Source organism: Lynx canadensis, chromosome C1 (genome assembly GCF_007474595.2).
Source record: "Lynx canadensis isolate LIC74 chromosome C1, mLynCan4.pri.v2, whole genome shotgun sequence".
In the NCBI taxonomy this organism is placed as follows: Eukaryota; Metazoa; Chordata; class Mammalia; order Carnivora; family Felidae; genus Lynx; species Lynx canadensis.
Window position 1 is genome coordinate 98,900,916 of NC_044310.1, and position 20,110 is coordinate 98,921,025.

Sequence of the window (20,110 nt, forward strand, 5' to 3'; positions counted from 1 at the left end):
TGCTCAATAAATATTTGCTAATCCAAAAGTCACGTAGCCAGAGATTTATATCTACAAAGAAAGGTCCTCTTTGCCAACCTGTCCGAGGTCCTGCACTGTGGGACTGCCCTATATATTGGAGTCTTTGCCCACGAGGAAGTATCTTAGGGAGTCAGGCACTGGTTGTGTTTCCAGAACCCCTATTTGCCAGGAACGGCACCCAGGTAAAACTAGAATGTAGTAATCCACCCTGAGCACAGACTGCTTCCTTCTCCCTGGCCCCAGTGATGCATCTGGGAGGCATCACTGAGCCCTAGCGAGAGAAGAATTACAGTTTCAACATTTTGAACAGTGGCAGTGCTGGAGCCACAGAGGGAGGGCAGCCACAGCCACAGACAGAGGGAGGCAAAGCAAGTTTGTGCATCTGATGACATACCTCTGGGGGAAACTTAGAACTGTAGGAGAGGCCCCACCAGAGCTATTGGAATCCTGAGTTAATGATTACAGTGAAGCAGAGTAAGGCCAAAAACAAGAGGACTCTGGTGAAACCGAAAATGAGGTGGAGAGAGAATTCCGCACCGTAGGAAATTCAGTGAGAGAGAGGCTCAGGTTCTGTTGGTGAAACACTGAGTTTGGACTGACCGGCCAGTGGTAAGCCAAGAGAAGAAGGTTCTGAAATATTCTGGAGCACTTGATATCATGCGAAGGGAATTTTGAATTACAAATAGAAGAAAATGGGAGAGCAAGGCAGTTTTGAGGAGGGGTAGGTTTACGATATTTACATGGACTATTTCGATTTGCTACAGTGTTTCACAGAAGGGATCTATAGAAGCTGGCACGCCGCTGGGATTTATGAGGTGGGTGGAGCAGGGAGCTTGGCGAGGCCCAGATGTGGCTTCCAGACCTGGCAGAGAGCGGAGGTATGCAAATGTGGTGGTTGCGGACATCGGGCAGCGGAGTAGCCCAGGTGCCCAACAGTTGCTGAGCGCTCCCAGGTGGGTCTGGAAAGACATTTGCTCAGAAGTGAGCTGGGCTCCCAGAAGCGCTCTAATTTCTTCAGATCATCTGATAGCAGTCTCTGATGTTTACCAGCTTCAGGGAGATCAGGCCATTGTGATTTTTTTTTTTTTTTTTTTTTTTTCTGTAATAAAACTAGCCCCAGCCAGCCAGACTGGGAACTTACTGCCTGAGCTGTTTTCCAACATGGTTTTGCTGGCAAAACTAGACAAGAGTGTTTCCTCGACTCTCAAGGGGCCTGTTTACACTGACTTTATTTTTTACTGCCAGTTTTCAAGTGGGAAGAGGGAGATTATATTTAAAGGTCAGCAGGTAGGCAAAAAGATCCCTGTCCTGCCATTCCTGGGTGTGTGCCTGTGTGTGCCGTGTGTGTGTGTGTGTGTGTGTGTGTGTGCATGCCTCTATGTTTGTGTGCGAGCACGCGTGTGCGTGTGTGCTTTTCCACATGCACATTATTGTGCCCTGATCTTGTTGATGAGACCTGATCACTTGTCTGTAAGCATAATGATGGTGCCGGCCGCTTGTTTGTCAGTTCCTTATTTGTTTATTGTAAAGAAGGTAAATCAATCTGCGGGATTTCTGGATTGAAGGGCAAGGAATATTTACTGTCAACAGGATAAGAACAAGGAGATAAAAGATACTGGGCTCCGGGGTGCATCTGGTGTCAGGACAAGAGCATAAAAAGGCAGGGAAGAAGCCAACTCCCGAGCATTTCTATCTTAAATGGAAACTTTTTAAGTATTTGAGTGGGAAATACAACTTGGAAACTTGCCCTTCGGTCAAAGCACCAGTCCATAGGTCTAGGTCGAGTCAAATTAGGTTGGACTCCAGTTCAATTTCAATTTCATCAGCTCTCCTTTCTAAATTCCTTTCTAAAAAAAACTTTCCCGAAAGATGACAAGCGAATGCTCCCAATTTGGATATGAGAGCTGAAGGGAAGAATTGGGAAGGGAAGTGTCTGGTCCATGTACACATTCCCAAGGAAATTTAGCACTGAGACTGACATTCCTGGGAAACCAATTTGCAACTGTTGTCCTCCACTGAGGGACAAACCACAACATTGCTGCTCTACTAAGGATTGACCGAGAAACCATGAAATCCCCGTCTGCAGGAGACTTGGAAGACTACCTACTGAATAAGGTAAGGGCAGGTACTGGTCTCTCCCAAACACCCCTCCACACCCCTGCCGCCCCATCAACCTGGATTCAGAGGGATTTCAGGCTGCTTCCAAAGATACATAAAATGCTCCTCAGGAACCCAAGACTATCATCCATAAGAGTGTTTACAGACTTGTTTAGTGCCAGAGGCCCATTGGGTGCAGAATGTGGAACAGAAGAAACGTGGGTTAGAACTCCAGCTGCGTCACTGATGCTTGGTGTAGTCATGAGCAAGGCACTTAACCTGCCTGAACCTCAGCTTTCTTCTCTGTATAATGGGGGTGATAATAGGGGCTTAGTGGGGTCATTGAAAAAGAGTAAATGAAATTAAGAATGCCTTTTGGAAACTGTAATCATGCTAGATTTAAAAATATATATCCTATTTTTAGTACACATCAATTAAGAGTTAATTGAATTTCTTCTGTAGAGAGTCAGAGACTCTTAGAATATTAGAACTTGAAGGGACCTTAAGTATTATCTAACTTAACCCTTTCCATTTACAGACAAAACTATTAAGGCACACAGACAGCCACCCGTAAAACTAAAACATGTAAAATAAGGGTAGGGACTTGTCTAAGATTAGGGACATGCCTTCACAAGTAAACACAGCAGAGTTCATGATCACAGTGATAAGGAAAGTTGATTTCTTAGGCAAAACCATTTAAAGAGATAAATAGGGGAAATTTACATTGATAAAAATTATAGCCAACAAAGTGATTTCCCACTATTTCTCCTTTTGGGGGCTATTATAAACAGAAGGGGTTTGGGCTGACATTTTCCCATGGTCCTGTGTTTTCTGAAGCAAAAAGCTCCAAATGTTTTAGCCTGGCATCCAAGTAATACTTTATCTTTCCACTTTCTGCTTCCCTGTGTCTCCAATAGCAGAAATTCTAAACAGTGCTCTACGCTTTGAATCTAGCCGTGCACGTGTTTTCTTTGGCCTACGCAGTAGTTTTAAATGTCTTCACATGTGTTACAAACATTTCATAATAGCAAGATTTTGCATAGAAATCCAGATTTCCATCTTCTTCGGGAAAAGGAAAACATCAGGGTATCTGGCAATCCCAGGTCCCATGGGCTGGGGCCGAGTGTCTGTTCAACAGGGCATTTGCTCGCAGCTTCTCCTGGGTCCGACACCCGCCCCCCTCAGCCCTCCCGCACGTGTGCGTCCCCCTCTGTCCCTGTGGGTGTTTGAATCCGCCACACCTGCTCCACAAGTACTGTGTCCTGAGAATATCTAAGGCCCCAGCTTCCCCACTTTCCTCTACCAAGGGAGATATCCTCTCTCCTTTCCATTTCTCTGGCTCATATTCATCATATTCAGACTCAGCTCAGGGCCCACTTTATCAAGGAAGATTTCCCTGACACCCCAGCACAGAACGTTTTTGCTTTCCTATGAACTCCCATCATAATTATTACTGACAATATTTATTGGGCACTCAGGTGTACATGTCGACACCTTTCCTATTATTATCTTGGGTGGCAACATAAATATTACCTCATTTTATTCTTTAGAAGTTTCTGGAGGGGAGAATAGTGTCCTGGATATTTTCATTCCCCTTGACATTCGCACAGTATCTTTGCACATAATGTGGTCAGAGTATTTTTAGGACTCGTTGAGGATAATACTAGAATAGTGTAAAAGGTGCTGGCAGGTTGGGGCCCATGCAGTATCTCATTTAATCTGTCAAGAAGCATGTGGCACGTGCCTACTACTTGCATTTTTTACAGAGGAGGAAATAGGCTCATGTGGATTAAAATACTTGCCCAAAGTCACACAGCTGGATAGTGAAAAGTGCTGAGGTGTCAGTAAGAACATTCTTTTTTTTTTTTTTCTTTTACTCCAAAGCCATATTTGCTCTGCTAAACCCCTCTATATCTCCATAAACACACACTAAGCACCTGCTTTGCGCAAAACATGGTGCCCAAAACACAGGCCCGGGATGTGGCCTGCTCAATGAGAGGGACATTGTGTTTTGGGTATCTTTTTTGTTTTAATTTTTTTTTAATGTTTATTCAGTTTTGAGAGACAGAGAAAGGCAGAGTGTGAGCTGGGGGGGAGGGACACAGACAGACGGAGACACAGAATCCGAAGCAGGCTTCAGGCTACAGAGCTCGAAGCAGGGCTCAAACCCATGAAGCATGAAATCATGACCTGAGCCGAAGCCGGATGCTCAACCAACTGAGCCACCCAGGAGCCCCACTGGGTATCTTTAAGAGTGGCCCTAGGCCGCCTGCAGATTTTGCACATAGCTCTAAGGGTAAAAGGAGGATGTCCCGTGTGTGGACAGGGAAATGCTTAATATAATATATGGCCGAGCAGAGGGGTTGCAGCAGAGATTTCCACAGGGCACTGGAGGAGAACAGAGGAGTGTTAGCTCTCGTGGGGGAGGTGGTCCACAGCAAGAGGGGTGGAGACTAAGCCTGGGGGGAGCGCACGTAGGATTTTCACAGATGGAGGAGGATACGAGAGGACTTCCGAGCTGAGGGAAACTCATTCAAGCAGGCAGCATGGGTTTCATTCTCTGCAGCCTTGTCCCTGGGGGAGGCAGAGCCCTGGTTATGAATGTGGGCTGCCAGGTGTGACAGTGCCTGGCATGGATCCCCGTTCTGGGGCTTCCTGACTCTGGCAGGACCCTGGGCAAGATTACTTGGCCGTTCTGAGCCTGTGTTTCCTCCTCTGTAAAATGGGATGATCATGGTGCCCACCTTCAAGGAGTGTTGGGCAGTGCGGAGGAGCTAGCTCTCATAAAGTGTCCTGCACACGGGAGGGACTCCGGTCTCAGCACTGTGGCACTGCTGTTGCTGTGGGTTCTGCCCAGCTGTACATATTCTGTGGGGCCCCAGCAGATGGCTCAGGGAAGAGTGGATCTGAAAAGGTGGGGATATCATGGTGGAAGCCTCCTGTCTTGTCCGTAGGCAGCATCTCTTCACCTGCATCCTTTTATTTATTTAAAAAAATTTTTTAACATTTATTCATTTTTGAGAGACAGGAAGAGACAGAGCGCAAGCAGGGGAGGGGCAGAGAGAGAGACAGACACAGAATCCAAAGCAGGCTCCAGGCTCTGAGCCGTCAGCACAGAGCCCGACGCGGGGCTCGAACCCACAAACTGCAAGATCATGACCTGAGCCGAAGTCGGACGCTTAACTGACTGACACACTCGGGCGCCCCCATCCCCATCCTTTTAGATTATTAACCCCTGGAAGTCAGAGATGGTACCCATCCTGTTTTATTTAAAAACCCGATTATCGGATTAAATGTGATTCTAGAATTAAGTCTGACTTCCTGATGTCTGGAAGGAAGTTCTCGGCCTTTTATCCCCAGGCGCCCTTATTGTAAGGGACAGTCACACAGGCCATATGCTCAGGGTTGTGGCTAGGCCTGTGTGACATTCCTGGCACGCTACTTGGCTCCACCCCTCTATCTCTCTCAAGAAAGCATGTCGGAATGCAAGCGAGTCAGAATGGTGTTATTATAGGGAATAACCTTGCATTCTCACTAATTTATATTTGAAACAGTAAATTGTTCGTGACCTGGAGCTATTCACAGAAGCAAATGATGTGTGGGACAACAGTGGGCCAGACACTGTGGCTGGGGAGGAGGAACATGGCCCGGATGGGGATGTGTACGTGTGTGTGGACACGTGTTCCCTGGAGACAGGGAAGCCCACAAAAAAATGCCTGGGCCCTTAAAGGGTGCTCCGATGACTCATTTTTCATAAACTCTGCTTAATTAGAGTACCTGAATCTGCAAGCCAACAAGCGTGGCGAATTTTCTGGGGTCGGTGTGACCGAAGGGAGGATTCGATGACCTAACCACATCTAGCACCACGTGTCTGACTAATTTCACCCAGTTCATTTCTGCTTGTGCTTTGTCCCATCCGCAAATGCCGTCTTTTCAAAGGAAAAGCATACCTTTGTTCATTGACCTAATCAGCAGAGGAAGTGAGTGAAACTCAAACAGGCACCAAGGTCAAGTTTCAACTGAATGGGCCTTGAATCCTTCTTAAATTACCATATTCCACCCCCCACCCCCCACTTTAGGTTTGTTTCAAAGCGGTGCCATGAAATGGATCTGATGCCAAGGCTATTGTAAGGCCACAGCTGGTATCTTCCTGATGTCGGGCAGGCACTAAAGGGCTTCTGGGGTTGGGCTGGCTACCGTCTCTGCTTGTGGTGAAGCCGCCTTCTTCCCCTGAAATCACTCCCTATAAAGCCGCCTGGGGCCCCATTCCCTGCTTTTCCACACCCTGAAATGGAATCTTTACGCTCTACCTTACTAGGCTGTGGTCAGGACAGCTGGAGGGAAGCTGCCTGGGGTTTCTGGGTTGTGAGTGACACGAGGACAGTGACAAGTGGGGTGTGGGACGGAGCCTGGAAGACCTTTCGCACAAATCCCTGCTGGGGCTGCTGGAGACAGCATGTGGTCCGTATAAGAGTATGGGTCAGAACCGATTGCAGCCAGAGACGTGGAGGGGAAGCGGCAGCCCATCATCACCTATGGGAAAGAGGCCTCCACTTGACTCCCGGGGCTTGGGCACCATGAGGCAGGCTTGTCCTAAGTGGGGCTGTTCCCAACAGCTCTGGTCGAACCCCACAACACAGGCCCCTGCTGTGTTGCCCTGGTGTGCGGTGGCTGGGGGGGGGGGTAGTGCCAGAATAGTCAGGGATGCCCAAATAAATAGAGACTTCGGACTTGTTATTTCATGAGCCTGGACTCCAAATGGAGGGCGTGTTAATTCAGGAAAAGGATAGAGGTAGGTATTACTTCTGGAGCGTCCACTTGAGGGTCCGGCACAGTGGGAGGGAAAGAGCAGCGAGGGAAACTCGATGTTAGGGCTGGCTTTACTGCCGAGTACCGGTGTGACATTAGGACCACCTGCCGCTCCGGCCTCCTGTAAAGTGACACCAGGCAAGCCGATTTCTGAGGTCTCTTTCAATTCTAAGATCCCGAGTCAAAACTGCAGCGGAAGTAAGGGATGAAGGAAATCGGAACCAGAATGTGTGGCTCTAGGGCCCTGACTCTGCTCTGCGGCTTCAGAAATCAAGACAGGTCATAAAGATGTATAATGAGTGAGAGATGACAGGTGTGTACCCGGGAGTGTGTGAACTGTCTAGTTCTGCCCAGTAGGAAAATTCCACCATCAGGCGAGGGCATAATTTGTAGAAGAGATTCACAATGGAGAACTTTTTCCGATAGGCTACTCGTTATGTGCGTGTACGTGCGTGCATGCACACACTCTTTCTCTCAAGCTTTTATCAGTCAAACTTTATTTATTTCTTTGTTTATTTAATTTATTTTTTAAATTTACATCCAAGTTAGCATATAGTGCAACAATGATTTCAGGAGTAGATTCCTTAGTGCCCCTACCCATTCAGCCCATCCCCCCTCCCACAACCCCTCCAGCAACCCTCTGTTTGTTCTCCATATTTGAGTCTCTTCTGTTTTGTCCCCCTCCCTGTTTTTACATTATTTTTGCTTCCCTTCCCTTATGTTCATCTGTTTTGTATCTTAAAATCCTCATATGAGTGAAGTCATATGATATTTGTCTTTCTCTGACTGATGAATTTCACTTAGCATAAAATACCCTCCAGTTCCATCCACGTAGTTGCAAATGGCAAGATTTCATTCTTTTTGATTGCCGAGTAATATTCCATTGTGTATATATACCATATACCACATCTTCTTTATCCATTCATCCATCGATGGACATCTGGGCTCTTTCCATACTTTGGCTATTGTTGATAGTGCTGCTATAAACATGGGGGTGCATGTGTCCCTTCGAAACAGCACACCTGTATCCCGTGGATAAATACCTAGTAGTGCAATTGCTGGGTTGTAGGGAAGTTCTAGTTTTAGTTTTTTGAGGAGCCTCCATACTGTTTTCCAGAGTGGCTGCACCAGTTTGCATTCCCACCAACAATGCAAAAGAGATCCTCTTTCTCCGCATCCTCGCCAACATCTGTTGTTGCCTGAGTAGTTAATGTAAGCCATTCTAACAGGTATGAGGTGGTATCTCAGTGTGGTTTTGATTCGTATTTCCCTGATGGTGCGTGATGTTGAGCATTTTTTCATGTGTTGGTTGGCCATCTGGATGTCTTCTTTGGAGAAGTGCCTATTCATGTCTTTTGCCCATTTCTTCACTGGATTATTTGCTTTTTGGGTGTTGAGTTTGATAAGTTCTTTAAAAATTTTGGATACTAACCCTTTATCTGATATGTTATTTGCAAATATCTTCTCCCATTCCGTTGGTTGCCTTTTAGTTTTACTGATTGTTTCCTTCTCTGTGCAGAAGTTTTTTATTTTGATAAGGTCACAATAGTTCATTTTTGCTTTTGTTTCCCTAAACATTATTTAATATATAATGTCAAACATTATTTGACAGTGTCAATATGGTGATGAATCTTTCATTAGTTTATCAAGTCAGGAAACAAAATGTGGAGAGTCACCACTCTGTTACTGACATTTGAGTTCTATGAAGTCACATCAGTGGGCTTGGAGGATTTGTGGCTGAGCCTTAGTCCTCAACAGAGTCTAAGAAATTAGCTATTTGAGAATACTATTTCCCAACCGCTCTGACTGCAGTGTTCTATTTAGTTAGCCCTTGTATTACTTTCTCCCGCTATTCCTGATCAGACTTCTGGTCCCTGAACTTGTCCAATGTTCTCTAATCTACAAAATGGTTTTGTCCATTCTCTTCCCCTGGCTGGAAAACGTGGCCCACCATGGAAACCCTCCCTTGTTCCTTTATTCTTCTCCAGATCTTGCCCAGCAAGTCCTAACCTTAGCACCTCTGGTGTTACTTTTGGAGGGCCGAGGCGTGGAGAACATCTTACAACGAAGCCCACTGGTATCCCACAGCCTCGGGAACCCCCCACAGCTGAGTCTTGGGACCTCCTGGAAATCTTCACATACATGCCTGAACAGCCTCCATTTCTTAGAGATGTGATCTCCAAAGTCTGTCACCCCGAAGTCCCCTACGTTCCCTTCTCCCTCTTACAGCACATTGCCTTGTCTCCTATGCTGTAAAGAAAATAGTCATCAGACAGGAAATCTCTCCCATTCTTTCATTCCCTACCCTTTTATCTGTGTTTGCACCTGTCTTTCTTTCCCTCTGATGCACCAAGGTGAAGTGCTCACCAGGTTTCTGGATTTGCAAGCCCCTCTGGCTGGGAAATTTTTACTCCACGGCTTCGCTCTCTGCTGCCTCTTCCTTCCGGCTCCTTCCTCTCTGCATTTAGACATGTTCAAACCTGTGTGTCATTTTGAAAAAACCTGTTGGTGTCCCTGTTTTGTTTTACTCCTCCCCTGCCCAGACTTCCTGGAAGAGTTGCTTACCTTGTTACTTGCTTGCCTCGCACTTAGTCTTAACCTACTTCAGTCTGGCTTAATGCCCACCCCTTCCCCGAACACATTGATCCCGTTCTAGTTGCCAAACATGGTGAACATTTTTCAGGCCCTATCTTGCTCGGCCCCTTACTGTTGACTTTGTTCTTGAAATTCTTCTTCCTTTATTCTCAAGACCTCTTGCTGCTTATTCTCCCATTTCGCCATCCTCCTCCAAGGCAATCCCTTCTCCAACAATACAGGAGCCATTGTAGTTCTTCCCTTGTGCTCCTTATACTAGATATCTGCCATTTTCTCTTTCTAGAACAACCTTCACGCCCTTCTCTTTCCAGCTAACTCCTACTCATCTTTCAAGATACAACACCACTACACTATGCCTCCAGAAAGGGCCCCCAGCCTCCAATACTAGATGAAATTTCCCTTTTCTGTGTACCCATAGTATCCTGTGCAAACCTCTACCCAGCACTAGATTGCTGTGACTTTAATTTCCAGTTTATTTGTCTTGCTTTGTCTGTAAACCTCTTGACACGTACGCACAGTGTTCAACAAAATGGGTTGAATGGAGTTGAATCACAACACAAAGAATTTCTACACTGCTGAGGACCCTTCATCGTGGGCTACTAAACAAGTTCTCCTTTATGTTTGGCATGGCAAATGATCTATCCCCTCCGTGACCACCTTTTCTCTTCCGCTTGGACACTCTGGAAGATGCAGAATCTTGATAGTTTGCAGATGTTCAAGGTAGGTGCCTCGGGTCCCTTCTCCCATGATGAATGTAGTGGGATAGAAATACGGAGAGCAGTATTGTGGCCACTGGTGGCAAGAAGAAGATCGAGCCTGTATAGACACGATCATCATATCTAAGGTCAGACAAGACACATGGATTTTGAAAAGACTATTTCATGTGTATCATGTATTTTCAGTGAGATTGTACACTCCTGAAGATCAGGGGCCTCGTCCTATGTTTCTTGTGACTCCTAGACATCTGGAGAGTATTAGTTTTTCAAAGACAGTCCCCTGTGTGGGGACAAGTACCTTTAAAACAGGTCTCAGTCTTCAGACTAGAAGGCCTCTGCTCCATTGTACCCAGGGGCACACTACACTTCCCAATCATGGCACCCACACTTCCATTCAGTACTGACACCTGTCTTCCCCACCACTGTCAGCCATGGCTGTGTCTGTGCTGTTCATTGCTGTGCCTCAGCATGTAACAGAGTACCTGGAACACAGAGGTGCTAAATAAATGTTTATTAATGAACTAACTTTACATAGGATATAATTTATAATGTGTATGTGACATACAACATGTATGCGTGTGAATATTTGTGTCCAATGTCCGTATATGGTGGTTGGGTTTGTGGGTGGGAGGTATGAGGTCTTAGGGGACTGGGCTAGTTGGTGACTTAGTTTAGAAAAGCAGCTAGAAATCTCTTTGCCTTGAAATTGTTTTCTTGACCAGTTTATGGGTGTCTTAAACTACTCGAGAATACATAGAAACAGCCATTGTACAAAACTGGGTGGGGATATAGAGATTCATGGTGGACCTTGTGTTTAGATATACCAAATATTGCTTCCAGTCAGTTCCTGGAGAGGCTCAGTAGCCCCTCCAAGGGGACACTCGTCAAGGCACCATGAGCAATGGAACAGAGCCCCACCATATCAGAAAACACTTATAGACTCTTACCATTTCTTCTTTACTTGGATCTTTCTAACTCTCCTGGATTTTGCTAAAAGTTCCTTTGTGTTCCCCACAAACACCAATTTCCCTAAACTTTAAGTATCTGTGAAGGTATATATCTTTGGTGTTCGACTTTCTGAGGGTAGTTCTGGTTCTGGGGAACTCACAGTGTGGAGTCTGAAGGAAAGCAAACATGCACCTTGTGAATCTAGTAGCAAAGGAGAGGTGAGTACCGGGGTGGAGAGAGCCATCCTTTGTGGACAATGTAAGTGGGAAACCATCTGAAGCATGATCACAAACGTTGAACTGCTTAATCTTCACCAACCCGGATAGCAGCCTTTCTACCCTATTTTATCGTCTCACCGCTGCACACAAAGCCCTATGGGATGGCCTGGTCCCGCCATCTTTTCCAAATTCATCCCCTGTCACCCTCCTTTCCCTTTCCCAGGCTCCAACCACAGGGTTCTCCTTGCCAGTCCTTGAGCCTTGCCAAGCATGCTCCCGCTTTAGGGGCCTTGGGGTTGTTTTCCCCAGTCGTTGATAAGGTTCACTCAGATGTCACCTCCTTAGCGAAGCCTTCCCTGGCTACCTGATCTAAAATAGCAGCCCCTTTACTCTCTAGTCCCTTATCCTATTTTATTGGTCTACATGCGCTTTATCATACCTGATATTAGATTATACATACACATACCTGTGTGTACATATATACGTGTATATATGTGTGTATGTGTATACGTGTGTATGTGTACACATATATACATATGTCCTGTATATACGAGGACAAGTCTATCTTGTCCGCTATTTTCTTGTTCACTTAGGTGGGCACTCACTGCTCAGCAGGTGCTGGATAAATATTGAACGAATGCTTCCAGTTTAGAGGAGAACATTGAGCCACGAGCAGGTGCTATCACACCCAAGTTCATCTCCCCTGGAGCTCTTGGGTGGGCAGGGTTGTTCGAGTGTACTCCTGTGGTCACCCAGCACTGGGCCCACGTTGTCACTTCCCCGTGCCGGTGCCTGGAGCCTGCACCGGGGATGACCGCCTGTGCCGATCCCTTGTCACGCAGGTGGACTTGAGGCGCCAGCAGATCTCGCAGATTGTGGAGGAGGTACAGAGGGTCATCCACCATCTGACCACAGAGATCAGCCTCCAAGACCTCCGATTTCAGGCCGTCCCTTACTCTGACACATACAATGGGAACATTAAGGTAAGCAGGGCTCACTTGTACTGCAAGCGCCTCCCAGAGAGCCAGGGAACGTGGGTGGGCCCGTCTGGGCATTCGACGGACGTCACACTGCTGAGAATACCGATAAGCCTTCATGTACCACAGGTGCTCTTAGCATTTATCATTTACACGCTCGCTCCATCGGTGCTGTCTCATGTGAACCCCCGCGTTCCTCCTCTACGGATGATAAAAATGGAGCCTTCGAGAAGTCAAGTGACTTGATCATGTCCTATTAGGCACTAAAGTTGGAACTGAGCATGGGGCTTTTGATTCCAAAGCACATTTTGCTATAACAACTGAAGTTTAGTTAAACTTCACATTCATTTATGAAGCACCTAGTTAATAGATTGAGGGCTGGGGCGAGGGAACTCAGGGCACTGGTGGGAAAACAGTTGAAAGTGAGGGTCTGTGGGTTGCAGGTGGGGGAAGGAAGAAGAGGAAGAGGTGGCCCTTAGAAACGGCAGCAGCAGCCCCGCTGTGCCCACTGCAGACAGGGCTCTAAGTGGCCAGGGCCCTGCGTGACAGCCAGCCTTCCTGTGACACTGCTGTTTGTGCCAAGCCATTGTCACAGAAATAGCCTCACTCATGCCTCCTTGTGGAAAAGACATGGCTCACTGCCTTTCAGTGATGAGAGAAGTGAGGCTCTGATTCTCATTCTCCTTTGTCTCAATTTTTCTTATGGCACGTAAGAACCCCTTTCACTCGCATTTAAGATATACGTATTCATGCCCTGTCTCTCACACAAGACTACAAGCTCCTTGTTTGTAAAGTTCATGTTAATTGATCACTCCATTCCTCGCACCAGCATAGTGTGTGGCCCATGGCGGACACCCAGCTTCAGTGAATAAGTGGATAAGCAGAAGAAATAGCACCCGAACAGAAGACCCTTACTGGTCCAGGACGTTTCAAGCTTGTGGGCCACAAGGACCACCCACAAGATTCTGGAACCTGTGGATTTGGGGTCAGAGTGCCAAGCTTGGGAAATTCACCCCGGGATAAACATTGCAAAACTAGATTGGATCCTGACATGTCACAACATCGTTTGCCCATGTCTATCACTCTTCCAACCTGTATTAGACAAATACAGACCAGTGACGTGGAGTAGAAACACAATGCCACTTTTCCTAGAATTCTATCTGAGGAAATTTCCTTCTGTGGTCTCACTTAGAATCCATAGCTTAAAATACATCTTGCATTTATGTACATGATGTCCTGCACATTAAATTTTGAAAACAGTTACAGTGGGGCATGTAAAAACTGCTTTTATTTTATCTTGGACCACATTCGGCGAGTAATTAAGCACCATTGATGTGACTAGTAACATGATAGTTGTACTCTTGAATTCACATGCAAACGAACTAAAATAATGTATTGACTGTGAGTGCCATAGTTTAGATTTGTTCCCCTTTTTTTTTTTTTTAAGTTTATTTATTTTTGAGAGAGAGAGAGAAACAGAGCATAGATGGGGGAGAGGCAGAGAGAGAGGGAGACACAGAATCGGAAGCAGGCTCCAGGCTCTGAGCTGTCAGCACAGAGCCCGACTCGGGGCTCAAACTCACAAACCGTGAGATCGTGACCTGAGCTGAAGTCAGACGCTTAAATGACTAAGCCACCCAGGTGCCCCGCTTTGTTCCCTTTTTTAATCCTACTGCCTTTTTCTGTGGCCTCCAGAAGTCATGTGGATCCATCATCTAAAGGATCACACTGTTGATCTCTGAGAATGAGGCGGAGTTTGCTGCTCACCCCTGAACTGCCCAGTGACAGGGCCCTGAGCAAAGGTTAACCAAATACCGCTGTCAGAACTTTCCATGAAAGGGAGGTGGCTCTTCCAGTGTGCAGCTGACTGGTGGGGGAAGGTACAGCACGGAGTAGAGTGCCACGTGATGTGGCCCACAGTGTCAAGCTCCCTTTGGGCGTAGTGTGCTGCTGGCCAGTGTGTTCTCTCCTTTGGACTTCGCACCTGACCACTTTCACCCTGACCTCTGCTTAACCGGTACCTGTAGAAGTGGAGTAGGTAGATTCTGATTGTTAGTCTTATTCCATGAAGCTTAGAAGCATCTCAGTGGCTCACGTGGTCTCAGCAACTGCCTTTTGTTTCATCTGTGATGTTGTAAGGACCGATCATTAAAACGGGCTGTGGGTCATCAGTACGGGCAAAAAGAAAGGGGGACATTTTTGCTGAATGCTTTCACCCCCTCCCGTGCCCTCCTCTGCCAGACCCTTCCAGACCCGTTCCAGGCCACTCCCCCTTGACTGAGAGCCAGCCTATCAGAGGGCTCAGGTTCACCTTCTGGCTCTACCACTGAATGGCTGTGTGTCCCTCGGGAGATCTCAGAGCCCCTGTGAGCCTTAGATTCCTCCTCTGGGAAGTGTTAACAAAGCCCGCCGCCTCATTGTGTAACTGGGAATATCACATAGTCTGATGCGTGAGAATTGCGGTGTTTAGTACGCGCAGAACACAACGTGTACTATTTGTATTCCCTGCTTTCTCTTCTCCCCCGGACCTTAGGTGCCCTCTGGGGTTGCAAGTCAGGCTCACTCTTTTCCTTGAAGTTTCCTGACACCCAGGACTAGCGGGTCCACTTGCACGCCCGAGGCATCGCGGTGGTTAGTGGCACAACAAGGACAGACGCCTCCTGGGACGAACAGGTGTAGCTCTCTGTCCGTCTCGGCACGTTGCTGAGGGTGGAGTAGTTCACCGAGCTGCCCGGTTCGACAGGCCGGCCCCCTGAGGATTTCTGTGACCTCCTGAGTCTGTGAACTCACACTTCTCTCTCCCTTCTCGACCCCAGGTTTTGGCCCCCAGCCAGTTCCTCGTCACGGTCCCGGTGAAGGGCCTGGTGGGGTACAGGGAGGCCAGGGAGCAGCGCTGGCGATACTACACCCTGCGGGGCACCAGGCTCCCCTGTCCCTTGCAGGACCCAGAGGGCCTGCGGCAGTGGCTGGAGGCGGAGCAGTTCATGAAGAGCCAGTGGCAGTGGCATGAGGCAGACGTGAACATCGAGGGAGATATTGTGCCCGCCAAGGTGCTCCAGGTATTCCGGAAGCTGGTAGAAAACGCAATTGGAACCTGTCATCTCTCAGGTGAGCGGATCGAGAAAAGTACAAGAGCAGTTTCTGGCATTTCCCATTTGCCTCTAGAAATCCTCTGCGTTGGTGGGTGTTAACCTGAAGCCATGCCCCTAAAGTGAGACCATAATCGTGTGCTCCCAACATCTGTTCGATCCTCACAGTAGAAATTAGCTCTTTTTTCCGCTGTGACGCACCAAAGAATGGAATCCATACAGCATCTGCTTAGATTTAAGTGGTTTCCTGCCCTGGCATAGCTACGATGGGCTTTGAGTTATGCACCCTTTCCTGGATGTTAATTTAAAAACGTGGGTACTATTTTTATGTTTATTTTTGAGAGAGAGGAGAGTGACAGAGCGTGAGCAGGGGAGGGGCAGAGAAAGGGAGACACAGAATCCAAAGGAGGCTCCAGGCTCTGAGCTGTCAGCACAGAGCCCGACACGGGGCTCGAACTCACAGACTGTGAGATCGTGACCTGAGCTGAAGTCAGACGCTTAACTGACCAAGCCACCCAGGCGCCCCAAAGAAGTTACTATTCTTATGAAATCATTTAGTTAAAAAATTCATACAGATTATCATATACCCCATGAAAAAAACACACAAAACTTTGTCTGGAACACAAATGTTCCCTTCCTTCCTTCCTTTCTCTCCATCAGTGATACCACTTGAGTAACTCATGACCCATCTAACTTTACAACAATCTGTGATCTAATATGAAGATAAAATATTGAAGAGCTGCCTCCATAATATATTTCTTCTCAAATATGCTTAGATTTGAATATTTACTTACTTAAAAAGCACAACTCTTTCACTGGCTCTTTTTTTTGTGCTTTTTAACGTTTATTTATTGTTTTGAGAGACATAGAGAGACAGAGCACAAGTTGGGGAGGGGCAGAGAGAGAAGGAGACACAGAATCCAAAGCAGGCTCCAGGCTCTGAGCTGTCAGCACAGAGCCCGACTCGGGGCTCAAACTCACAAACCGTGAGATCGTGACCTGAGCTGAAGTCAGACGCTTAACTGACTGAGCCACCCAGATGCTCCATAAACGTGGATACACTTTTTAAAAACCAAATTCCTCACAAACCACAGATCTTTGTTATTAGCACATTTCTACAACACCCTCCGACTGACATGTTTTGTACCTCGGTGTTTTGAGATGCCACATTTGGAAACCACTGACTTGTGCCAAAACACAAAATTGAGAAGCCATAAAGGACTGATTAAATCTGACAATCCCCAAATCTTAAACTGTGTACCACCGTGTGGTATATGTGAACACACACGCACACACTGGGAAAAAATGGCTAACTCCCTTAATTATAAAAGAATATTTATAAACCAAGAAGAAAAAAATATGAGTAGACCAGTAGAAATAGTGACCAAAAAAAAAATGACCCCGAGAAAAAGAATATAAACAAGTAGTAGTATAAAAGAGGGAAAACATGTTCCATCTAACATATATTTCGAGCAGTGTGCATTAAAACACCTCATAGGTTGACGGAGATGAAAAAGTGTGATTGTGCTCAGTGTAGGGGTGAGTGTGGTGCAACCGGCCTTTGCACGCATTGCTCCTGGAAGTGTAAGTTGGTGCCTCCCTTTTAAAGCGCGATTATAGTCTGTTTTCATTTTTATAATGTGCTTAACTTGACAACCCAACAATTCCAGGTTCTAGAAATACATTCCTACACATAAAAGAGAAGGATGCCTGGGTGGTTCAGTCGGTTAAGCGTCCGACTTTGGCTCAGGTCATGATCTCACAGTCTGTGAGTTCGAGCCCCGTGTCAGGCTCTGTGCTGACAGCTCAGAGCCTGGAGCCTGCTTCAGATTCTGTGTACCCTCCCCCTCTGCCCCCTCCCCCGCTCACACTGTGTCTGTGTCTCTCTCTCAAAAATAAACATTAAAACAATTTTTTTTGAAAGAGAAATATGTACAAGGGTATTCACTGCCATGGGCTTTGTAATAGTAAGTAACTAGAAATAATGTCAATTACAAGGGGAAATTGACAAAATAAATTGTGCTACCTCTGCCTCTTGGGCCACTGCACAGCCTTTAAGAAGAGTGGGGTACATTCGTGTGTGTGCGCACAGAGCTGTGAAAAATCCTTGTGCTGGATAATGAAGGGAGAAACCACAGTGCCGAACAATGTGCACTCCCACGTGTGGAGAAAGAGACGGATCTGAATGTGCGTTTGCTTGTCTACACAGAACCATTCTGGAAGGTTCCCTAATGGAATTGGCACACGTTTAATGGATTTTCACCACGTGTAGGATGCTTTCATGGAAAATGCGATGCGCCTAGCAAACCTGTAGAGTAAGAGTGAATTTCCTACCTGTTTGACAGATGAGAACACTGAGGTTGAGAGAGATGGGGTCACACGGCAAGGAAGTAGAGCCAGGCAGGAGTAGGGTATGGGCGAGGCAGGCTGGCCCAGTGTGCGCTAACCTCTTACTTACCTGGGCAGCACTGGTAACAGTGCAAGGGCAAGTGAGAGATTCAAACCGGGGCAGGCTGATGAGATGCTTTCAGTAAATGATGCCAAGGTGCCAGACGTCGCCGTGTTCCTGTCTGGGCAGCTCTGATGATATGCAGACAATAAGCTCTTTATCACACCCCAGCCAAGGAGAGGGACGTTATCCTTTTGAACAGCCCGACACAATTAGTGAGGGAGTTCCATTTTCCTCTCTGAGCGAAGAAGAGAACAATAATAGATCCCGATTCAAGACCGCTCATCCTTATCTGTAATGAGGGCAGACAGACAAACAAAACCACTGCGTATCTTTTGAAAGAAGGGAGAACGGATTAGCAGTGAGTCCTCCTATAGGAGCTGGAAGAGGCTACCAGATGCCTTTTTTTTTCTCTCCCTCTCTCTGCCTGGTTGGAAGAGGCAGTGGGGGCCTGTTTCCACTCCTTCGACCATTTAAGCCAATGGCTATGAACACTCTGAAGTATTTTATAATTACAAGGGCTCAGGATGACAAATACATCTGAGGCTAGACTGGCTTAATGATGGGGGTACAAAGCCATGCTGTCTGAGAGACTGGGAGTCAGGTGAGAGGTGGGTTCAGCCGAACCCCACCAGAGGCAGGTCAAGGAGTAAGGGGACTGGAGGCTGTCCTCAGCAAGGTCAGGACATCTGGATGAAACGGAGGGGGCATGGAAGAATGGTTGGATTTCATTTTTACCAGCAAATACTATGTCTTTTCTTTGTCTTCTGTGTCTCTTTTCTTCAGTTGAGCCTTCTGAAAAGAATTTATTAATTTTTTATTTTATTTTTGAGAGAGAGAGAGAGAGAGAGAGACAGAGTGCAAGCAGGGGAGAGGCAGAGAGAGAGAGGGAGACACAGAATCCGAAGCAGGTTCCAGGTTCCGATCTGTCACCACAGAGCCCGATGCAGGGCTCGAACTCACAGACTGTGAGATCATGACCTGAGCTAAAGTCGGACGTTTAACCGACTGTGCCACCCAGGTGCCTCAAGAATCTATTAATTTAAAAGAAAAGGTACCACAAAAACCTTGGGGGTGGGGGAGGAAGGACAAAGAAACACTCACTAACAATGAGATTTTCTAGCAACGTTTCTATCGATATTTACTCAGCTAATTGTCTAGTGTTGACATAAACACCCCACCCTTGGAAGGCTCCTGACGCTTGAAAGTTGCCCCACCAGTTGCGATCAGGTGGTCAGAGCCGCCCCCCCACCAAATTCCTTCTTGGAGTGAGCCAGGCTTTCTCTTCTCATCGCCTCGTTGTCATTTCCCACCAGGTAAGGTCAGCATGCTGACGCAGCTCTCCGCAGTTTGGGTTGCCGTGGAAACCTCCACATGTCAGGTGGAGCTAGAGCTGGTCCCCACGGTGGAGATCCCTACCGTCTGGCCCGAGAAAGCTCGCTGGCCTCCCTGTCTGAAGCGCTGGCCTTCCCGACAACGAGTGGAGTGTATCAAGGTATCGGGGAGCCGGGGGCTCACAGCTTAGCCGCCCACAGCATCACTGACTGTGAACCAGCTCTGGAAGGAAACATGAGGTGTCACGGGATCAGCGGTGCTCCAGGTGTGGGTCGCAGAATCTGAGAGCCTGCTAGGAATGCAGATTCCCGGGCCCGCCCTGGACCTACCGACTGAGGCCTGCTGGGCGGGGCCCTGCAACCTGTGGTGTAAGAAGCTCCGCAGGTGATTCTGGTTCGGGCTTAACGTGGAGCACCAGGTGAAAGTGGGCACAGCCTCTGCCATTCACTGCGCTCCGGGAAGGGGGCTTGTCCCGAGGCTCCTTCTGCGTCCCCCACGTAGGAGGTAGAGCCTGCCTGCTGGCAGCCCCCCCCCCACCCCCCAGAGTAGCGGATGGCTTCAGAGAGGGCTTTTCTGCTGCGGCGAGCACCGTCCTTCTCATTTTCCGTATGGTTTTCTCTCTCCCCAGTCGTTTGGGTTTGCCTTGTTGGCCTGTTCAAATTATCACTGGCAGCAGAGTTTCCTGCAGGCTGAGCAGGTGCTGCTAGACCAGCTGGATGAGGACGGGGGCTGCCGCAGGAAGTGCTTCCAGGCCCTGAGGCAGATGAAGGAGGACGTCTGGTGTCCGGGAAGGAGGCCTGTCGTCACGTCCCACCATCTGCAGGTGAGTGGGCACGCACGAATTTGGGCGGGTCCT

The 20,110-nt window shown here is 47.5% G+C and overlaps 1 protein-coding gene across 5 annotated transcripts in view; it reads left to right on the forward strand.

The window, feature by feature from the left end:
* The first annotated feature begins 288 nt into the window (after positions 1-288).
* The window catches only part of MAB21L3 (mab-21 like 3), a 38,577-nt gene continuing 18,755 nt past the window's right edge, over positions 289-20,110 (forward strand). The window contains exons 1-6 of one of the 5 annotated variants that reach the window (XM_030323918.2): positions 289-1,308; positions 1,891-2,136; positions 12,247-12,387; positions 15,198-15,489; positions 19,236-19,414; positions 19,883-20,077. In XM_030323918.2, coding sequence (XP_030179778.1) covers positions 2,089-2,136; positions 12,247-12,387; positions 15,198-15,489; positions 19,236-19,414; positions 19,883-20,077 — 855 coding nt within the window. In that variant the 5' untranslated portion in view covers positions 289-1,308; positions 1,891-2,088. The remainder of the gene's footprint in view (positions 1,309-1,890; positions 2,137-12,246; positions 12,388-15,197; positions 15,490-19,235; positions 19,415-19,882; positions 20,078-20,110) is intronic. The other 4 variants (XM_030323915.1, XM_030323917.1, XM_032594368.1 and 1 more) reach the window with 4 other exon arrangements.